The sequence below is a fragment of the Capsaspora owczarzaki genome (genome assembly GCF_000151315.2).
Source record: "Capsaspora owczarzaki ATCC 30864 unplaced genomic scaffold supercont2.32, whole genome shotgun sequence".
Lineage (NCBI taxonomy): Eukaryota > Filasterea > Ministeriida > Capsasporidae > Capsaspora > Capsaspora owczarzaki.
Window position 1 is genome coordinate 2087 of NW_011887323.1, and position 8853 is coordinate 10939.

The window sequence follows — 8853 nt, forward strand, 5'->3', positions numbered from 1 at the left end:
GAGCTTACGAGGACTTGACTTTGAGGAGGACAGAAGCGATGCAAATGTGGGGCGCGTGCGCCAAGGAAACGACTACCGGCAAATTTGTTTTTGAACTTGAGCTTCACGATGCCGCGGCATCGGGGGCGTACTGAAGGGCCAGACTCAAATACGGGCCCATTTCGTTGAACTTTGCTTGAAAAGGGGGCTATTCTTTCATTAGTCTTCCTGCGTTTTGCTTTTGAGGTTGTGAATCATTCTTGAATACACAATTTCACCTGAAAAACAAAAGTCCATCGTCTACGAGCGACGGAGCGACGAACGCTGGGCGTTTCACTCGGCGTCCAGCTCGGTGTCAGCGCAAGACCTGACAATTTGATCGCCGCCCTGCTCACTGCGAGGCTCCAGCGCGTACGGCCAATTGAGCACCTCATCGCTTGGAATGGCGCTGGCAGGGTACTGGACCGTTGTCTTGACTTCTACCCACTTGTCACGCTGCTTTTCGACTTCCATCGTCCACGTCACTTCCTCGTCGGCGTGCTGTTCCAAAAACTTTCGCAGATCGCTCACACTCTTGAACACTTCGGCAGCTCGATGCTGGTCAATCATGTGAGCCATTGCACGTGCGTGTTCCAAGCTCGTGTGCTTCGGCGCGTGGAACTGACTCGCTATGCGATCAGCTGAGCTGAGGTTTGGGTCATAACTCCAAAAGACTGAACATGGAGTCAGTCACAGTCGACGTGCAACACAACATCGAGAAGTCGACTTACTGGTCGCGGTGGCCTTAAACCCGGCAGTGAACTTGTCCATTCCGGCTCGATCCAACACGAACGATCGCGAATCGAGTTGTTGCGCATCGGGCTCGCTGTCCATTCGCGATGTTGTCAGCAGCGCCACGACAGCATTCTCTTGCTCCGCCTCGGGCAGTGCTGCTCTTGCCTTCCGCAGCAGCTTATTCTGATCCTCGTGCGACACTGGCGACTCGACTTGATGCAGCTTGCACTGCAGAGCAAGCGTGACTGGGACAAACTCTCCCTAAAGCATTATTGGCAAATGAGAGACCACCCAAACACTAATCCAATCCACCGCATGTGTCTTGTCTTACTTCTGGCGTTTGCTCATAGAAAATGCTCCAACCGTCAATACCACGGTGATTCTCTTCGCAAAGAGTGACGCGTCCTGAATATGCCCTTCTGGTTGGAGTGGCCACCGGCGAAAAAGCAACTTTGCTCCAAGCCTGGGCATCAACGAACAGCTTTGGAGTGGACGAGCCCGAGACTGCGCCCGGGAAGATACTGTCGACCGACACGTACTGCGTTTTGGAATCCAACTCAAGCGCCTTGGTGACGAGCAGCAAAATCCGCAGATTTAAAATCGCGACACAGAAATATTCCCAGCCTTGCAACTCTGTTGGCAGCTCGGTTTCGAGCTGGTGAAGCACTCGGCGCATGTCATCAACCATGTCAATAGGTCGAATGCGTCCTGTGAAAGCAAATAATCATAGATACCGGTCAGCTCAGCACATGAATCGCCTGTGTAGGAGCAAACAAGTCCATACCGCCGTACAACTGGATCAGCGTAACACGCGGAAACAAAAGGAGGCGGTCAGTTTCACGTGCTTTGAAAAGCACACCAATAGACACGAGCTCGTTCTCCTGGATCAATGTATCAGCAGCAGGGTTATTGTCGAAAAGGCACGATTCCATGAGGCCAACAAAACGCGAATGCGGGAGGTGGGTCAACCCGAGCGTGTCGAAGTGGTGGGGCACGCAGAGCGCAATGACAGATCGAGGCAAACCAGCCACACGTTGAACGGAGCGCATCAAACGCGCATTGTGTCGCCAGGGGCCAAGTTGGGATCGTTCCAAAGCCTGTAAACCCATGTAGATTTGGTCAAGCAACTCGGCGGTGCCAGAACCCGACAATGGAGCAATGGGAACCGGCGCAACAGTCAAGCGTAAATCATCAGCGATCCCTCTCGAAATCGCATCGGTCAGTTGACTAGGTTTGGTGCCAGCGATCAACAGCCAAGTTGGAGTCGAGTAATCGGTACTCAAAAGCTGAAGCGGACCCATCGCTTGAGACCAGAATCGTCGCGCAAGTCGAGTGTCCGCCGATCTCTTCTTTTTGCCCGTTGCGGCTTGAAGGGTCTTGTGATCCGCCAACTGATACTTGGGATCTACATGCGAGTTGAGAATGAAAGTGGCTGAGTCAATTGCAATAAAAATATGAAGCTGCGCCGGATCAATGTTGCGATTCTTCGACTCTGTTGCGCGGATGAGCTCCATAGCGGCCAGAACTGATATGTTGGCCGAGATGTCCCGCGTATTGCACGCAAAGTAGCTGCCCAAAAGCCGCCTGGCAATCGTGTGCTCGGGGTGACGTTGCTCCTCGCTTTCTGCAATCCAGATTGTGTCACTGCAGCCGTTGAGGGCCACAAACAGGCAGAGAAAGTCGGTCTTGGGTAATCCATTTTGTGCTGCGCAAGCTTTGGGTACGATCGACTGGAGTGCCTCCAGACACATACGGGTCTTGCCACAACCAGCAAGTGTTGCAAGAAGTGCAAACGGATACGCGGTTCGGTCAGCCACTTTGTCTCGAACACAGCGACGAAACTGGGCCATTTGCGCTTGTAAGGACTTGATAGTGTCCTCACGATCGACAAGTTGAAACTTGTGTGAAGCCCGTGCCCGAGTCTGCATACATTTTAGCACTCTGACAGTCAGCATCCGCAGAAGCATCCACAATGGACTTTCACACTCCACCCAGCTTACAATAGTTGTCTCCGGAGCAGGACTCAAGTCTGGGTATTTTTCACGAAGTAGTTTGTCAAGCACGTCCGCCTCAGTAATCAGCGCCGAGGGATCTACATCACCCAATCCCCAATCAACAAGAACAGTGAACACACACACACACACACACACACACACACAGTCTTCTTTTGTTGGTTGAAAAATTGCATTGCAATTTGGGACGACTCCTGGTAATACCTTCCAGCCCTCTTCACCAACATTTCTCCCCCCCCCCTCCTCTCCGCGTCATTTCGATGACGAGTCATTTGCTGTTGTCTGTTTCAGCTTGGTTCATGCTGCGCGTCCCACAAGCACCTTCTGGACACGCAGTCGCGTTTGTCCGCTTCATGGAACCCTCGCGAATCACTGGAACCGCAACTCGAATTGACTTTCGGACGAAGCTTTATGCTTCACACTGATCACCTCCCCGCCGCGACACACTCGCTATGTCATGTTGTTGGTTTGGCTATTTCAGGTTGCTAGTTGCGACCCACAGGCATTTCTAGACGCGCCTCGGCGCGTCAGCCGTTCGCGGAACCAACTTTGAAACCGCTGGAGAACCGAACTAACCACAAACCGACATCGTCGCTTCCCGCCCTTCTTCAATGGATATAAATTTCCCAAGGCCTGTAGTGCACGAGCATACAGGCTCGCTAATGCTATGTCATATGACCAGACATGGCTCTCTGCCAATTTTGTGTCTCCAAGCTCCTTACACCCATGTCCATGCTCCCGCTCCTTTCTCCGTGGTTTTTGAGCATTTTGATGCTTTTCCACTCTCTCCTCCCAATAAACTTAATACAAAAAAAAAACACACACACGCACAGAAAGTCAGTTCTGACCTGAGTTTGGCATTGCGACATTTGCTTGCCCTTGCGTCACGGCCGTCAGGGAACGCTGTGCATTCTTCATTGCAGTCAGCTGCTGTGAAGCGCCGTGGGATGCGTTGTCGACAACTTGTTGATTCTATTAACCAAACGGCAAAGTTTAGAATTCGGGCGCGAAAGTGGACAACATTTTGGCATCGTCACCCGTTGCCGAAGCACAACATGACTGCGGTGGAAACTCTCAAGTACACATTCACGCAATCGCGTTAGAGAGCAGAACGGGCGTCAACAAAGGCTGGCAAAAAGCCACGGGCGGGAACTGCCGAGACACAAAATCTGACTAAATTTGGAACATCAACAGCAAGCCGCTTACGTTCGCTCTGGCTCGTTTCGTCGACTGGCTAGCGTCAACATCGTCGAAGGAAGCTGCGGACGCGGTACGCGCGTTCGGCTTCGGATCGGCGGCTGATGCGGGTCGATCCATTCGTGAGTTCGGTTTGGACGACATCACAAACAGGATAGAGACTGAGCCGAGACGCGACGCTTTAGGAAGATGGAATAATTGTAGTTTCCATCGAATTGGTTGTTGTTCGGAAAGAAGCGAATCGAAGTCAGCAATGTCGATTCATTGATCCGTCCGTCCACCGGGTTCAGCGAGCACTTGTAGGTTTGCATGGGGGAGAACAAGTCATTCAGCTCGAAACTCGAAATGCACATCGTTGCTCTTTCAACGACGCCCCCGGCTTTCGAACCAGAACAATACGCCTAAATCCCTACGGGTTCCATAATGAATGGTAAAATGGTAATCATGAGATATCACCATAATCGACCCACCATTGTGATCGACTTGATGTGGCCAATAATAGTGTCAGAGGAGTGGCGGTGCTCAGATGAGCGGTTTTCTCAGAAAATCGAAAAATCAAAATGGCCTCGAGGCGACCGCAAAACAGCGCCACAAGCGTTCTTCCAGGACCAGTGCAGCAGAGCATCATAATCTTTGCTCAACTTTGCACCCCCCGCATTTTCGAGATCGAGCACACCGACTGCCTAGGGTGCATCGCGTACTATTACGGCGAGGAAGCGCGCAGGATAGAAACACTGTTTTGACCCCCAGAAGAACGCCACAACGCCGGTCGCCATTGCCGAGCTCGATTTCCGACGTGTCCAGTCGGTGTCGGACCGCGCACTTTTCAGGGGTGATTACAGATGATATTTACAACCGTTTTGGCTCAATGGCGGGGCGATCGCGGTGGGGAGCGATTTTGTGTGAAGCTGGATCTTTACCACTTTGGGCTGGATTGAGCCACTCTTTTCTGTTGTTCTTCAGAGCCATAGGTCTCAGGTCGATTCTTGTACTTTTCCGTCCTCACGAGACCGACCAGACCTGCAACACACACACACACGTCAAGCAATTCATCCAAGCATAAGAACCCGACACACAAGAGCCAGCGAGCGCACGAGGCGAGATGGAGGAGGACGAGGAGATCCAGCCGCAACCAAGCTACGAGACATGCAGTGTGCGGCTGGTGGTCCTTCACGACCTCGTTCCCGACGCCAGCCAGGATCGCTTCATGGATCTGGATGTACCTGTTGCCCAGCCAGAGGCGCTGCCAACGTACGGCGATGTGGAGCGAGCCTTGCAGACCCATGACTTTAGAGAAGTTGCCTTCCGCCCAAACCCTCAGTTTTGGTGTCCAGTCGTTGGCGTCAAGAACAAGTTCTACCCGTCAAACAAGACGATTGCACACCCCGAATGCGTTCATCTTTCTGTCAGGTTGCGTTGCCCCTGTTGCAAATCCAACATCCCGCGGTCGCGATTTCACAGCGCGAACAAAACTTGAGATTGTCTTCCGTGCAACCCGCGTCCACCGACTTGGCCGACGACGAAACTAGCGTAATGCAAGATGATAGGGACGACATTCTTGAATCTCTTAACGACCAAGACGGGCACGACGAAAACTGCCGCTCAAGAACGCCTCGGAAGCGCAGGGGAGTCCATCTCACCAAGGAGGAGCGAGACAGACTTCCGCAGTGGAGCCCTAGTACGACGCTCATTCCTGTTCGAACACGCCGTTGGTATTGCTTCAATAGACGCGATCCGTCGAGGCCGCCTACGACCGTGCCAGACACACCAACTCTCCAACAACGATTTATTCGCGCCTGCTCCAGCAAGAAGCGAGTTGACAACAACTTTCAGTTACGTCCGGAGCTCGGCGCCGGATCCTGCAGTTTCGGCCTGAGATTGACGGAGCTTGGCCAACACACGCACGGCGAGCTGCACCTTATTGGGTTCAAGCTCGAGCAGATGGGTCGCCACGACATGGCTTGCACCGACGGCTCGCTCGCTTTCAAGCAGCGCGCGCATCCTGAAATCAAAGAGTGGGTCATGGATCTGGTGCGCAAGGGGTGCTCGGAGGCGTCCATTGTAGCGCAGTTGGAAGGGCCAACTCTCAACCCGCCGCCTCGCCCTCTTTCAAGTTGGAACGTACCGTACACTTCTGGTCGCTGGTATCCCACCAAAGACGCAATTCGCATGATGATAGTCAACTCAAGCAGCGAGAAGCTACATGGAACCGACCAGCAGCGCATCGACCAATTTCTCGCGTCAACCTCGTCGTATGCCTGCTCTCACCCTCACTCGCTCTACCAAGATGGGCAGTGCCCCGGCGAAAGCCAATACGGCGACAAAAGCGATGTCATTTATCATCAATTTGTTCACTGCGACTGCCAGAGCTGCCTCGAAATCCCCCTGAGGGAGTCGAACATTCTGATTTTAATGACGCCTTGTCAGCGGGCAACGTGGGACGCCCTTCGTCCCAAGGTCCTGTTCCTGGATTCAACCTTCTCAGTCAACCGCTACGACTGGGCGACAACAGCACTCGTTGCTGCTGACGAATCAGGCGCTGGTGTTGTGCCGCTGGCGTTCATGATCTCCGACAGAGATCGCGAGCATGAATATGCGCGGTTCTTGTCCGAGGTCAAGCACGCCGTAGGTGAAGCGTTTAATCCGGTGCGCATCGTCATCGACAAATGCGGCGCTGAGCGAAACTGCATCAATCAGGCGGTGCCGGGTGTGCAGGTGGCAACTTGCTGGTTTCACGTCTGCCAAGCGGTGGAGCGCCAGTACCCGGGCAGACTAGATCTTCTCTCGTGTATGGCTAAAATGCGGTATGCCAGGAATGCACAAGAGCTGAAGGACGCGAGCAACAGCTTGCTCAATGCCGCCGGCGAGTTCCAAGGTTATTTTCTGTCTCAGTGGCTCAACGAACGAGATATTAAAACCTGGACGCTCTTCCACCTTGGCTTGGTGCGTGATGCGCTGGATCAAGGCCACACCAACAATTTGATTGAGCGGTAAGCTTGTGATGATTGTGAGTCGCTTGTCCCGTGCCGAACTTTGGAACCTTGTTGACATGTCATTGCGACTTGCCTCCCCCATAGCTTTTTCGGCACGTTCAAGTACAAGTTTCTGAAAGGTTACCGCATGCACGATTTGGCAGGTCTCGCAATCAGGATTGTTCGGGACACGAACCAGCACTTCTGTTTGCAACGCCAACGCCAGCTACTCGACAAGCCGAATGTCGCCTTCCTTCCAAAGTTCCGCTCCTTACTGCTTGAGAAAGAGATGCACGCAGAGAAGCTCGTGGAAACCGGTCAGGTGTTGGAGCTTCATCGCTACTTTGGTGTAGGACTTGTTCTGCCTCAGCGGACGCTTTCTGAGCTTGATCTACTCCAAATTCGCGAACTCGCAAACGCTCACCTTGAGCCATTTTATCAGACGCGTGGCATGCCCTTGACTGAGGGTTTGCAGCAGCTGCACGAAGCGCTGAAGCAACAGTACCCAGATGTTGTGGTCGTTGGTGTCGAGCGGCGCTTTTGCAGCGCCATGCACGATCACGCTTTCATTTGCAGCCATATCCGTGCCGTCGCGCGGCACTTTGGAGGCATCGAGAACTTTCGTCTTCAAATCCATTCTCTCTTCGAAGAGCCACCAGTGTGTCCCGTGTCCCGCTCAGCACCCGTCAATCCTGCAAGCGAAACTGCTGTGTCCGCAGCCAATACTGCGTATGCCGATGATGCCCTGCCGACTGGCGCAACCGACATGGCCGTAGACGATCAGCTTGATGCAGACGGACCTGCTCGCACCTCTGACATGGCCGTAGACGATCACCTTCCCTCGGGCCCGGATGCAGACGGACCTGCTGACCGCACCTCGGACCTCCCCGCCGAGCTCGATCCGAATCACGGCGCGTCACCTTCTGCGCGTAACTCCGATGATGCTCCAGAGCACAGCTCTGGACTTGTTGAGACGGTGGCCAGTCCCGACGACCTGGTGGACGAGCTCTCCAAGCTGTTCGAGAAAGGACTCGAGCGTCTCAAGACCATGGCTCAGGGCGATGAGTTGCAAAGCCTCGTTCGCCAGCTCACACGCAATTGCAGCAACAGCATGCGGAATGCGACAGGTCAGCGAGGGATTCTTTCATTAGATACCCGGCGCACGCGTGGTGCAACTCGTAAGGCTGCCAAATCTACCCGAGCTGCCCAAGCCAAGGCAAAGCGAACTGCTGCTGCCAAAGCCAACCGAGCAGCAGTAGCAGCAGCAGCAGCATCAGCATCAGCATCGTCAGCCTCAACCGTTCTTCCAGGTAACGCAACTGCATGGCGACCAGTTCGTGGACACGACGCAAGAAGTCTGGAGTGAAGGGGCGGCCCAAAGCTAAGCATCGTGTTCCTGCTGCACTTACCCGAGAAGTCGCAAGATCCTTTTGCGCCAAAGACAGTCAAGCATTCGAGAGCGCAAGGGCGGCGGTGACTGCGTACAACACCCAACAATAGTAGTTTGTCGACTACATCCCGCCTTCTCGCAGCAATCGCGGTACTCGAGATCCGTGGGGCGACACTACCCCTTCATTTGCTGATTCCGATCCCACATTTGGGAATGCGAGTGATGGTGCACGTTCAGCCAGTCGGAAACGACCTCGATTGGAGCCAGAGGCTGACCCGCAGGAAACGGAACCAGCGCAACCAACAGAGGATTGGTTTGAACATTTTGCCCCTCAACTGCGGCCGCCTGGAGGGCGCTCAGCGGCCATCCGTGCCCGCGACACAATCCGCCGGTTTCCACGCTACGACACGAGTCGGGATGACGATGCAGACGTGTTTGAGGCCCAGCCTGGGGAGATAGGGAGACGATGACTTTCGGGTCCCTCTGGAGGAGGGGGGTGCGCGTTCAGACGGCTTGAAAAGTTTGATTC

General features: G+C 53.9%; 2 protein-coding genes across 2 annotated transcripts; one reads left to right on the forward strand and one right to left on the reverse strand.

Moving 5' to 3' along the window:
- Window positions 1-312: 312 nt before the first annotated feature.
- On the reverse strand, window positions 313-4082 carry CAOG_09223 (hypothetical protein; the record flags this gene model as incomplete). The annotated part of the gene is made up of 7 exons (XM_011272633.1): window positions 313-647; window positions 750-1014; window positions 1085-1461; window positions 1538-2675; window positions 2754-2845; window positions 3614-3737; window positions 3972-4082. The coding sequence occupies 7 exons, from the start codon at window positions 4080-4082 to the stop codon at window positions 313-315; spliced, it is 2442 nt and encodes an 813-aa protein (XP_011270935.1).
- Window positions 4083-5064: 982 nt separating this feature from the next.
- On the forward strand, window positions 5065-8794 carry CAOG_08308 (hypothetical protein; the record flags this gene model as incomplete). Its single annotated transcript, XM_004341622.2, has 4 exons — window positions 5065-5367; window positions 5424-6952; window positions 7040-8244; window positions 8562-8794. The coding sequence occupies 4 exons, from the start codon at window positions 5065-5067 to the stop codon at window positions 8792-8794; spliced, it is 3270 nt and encodes a 1089-aa protein (XP_004341670.2).
- Between the last annotated feature and the right edge of the window lie 59 nt (window positions 8795-8853).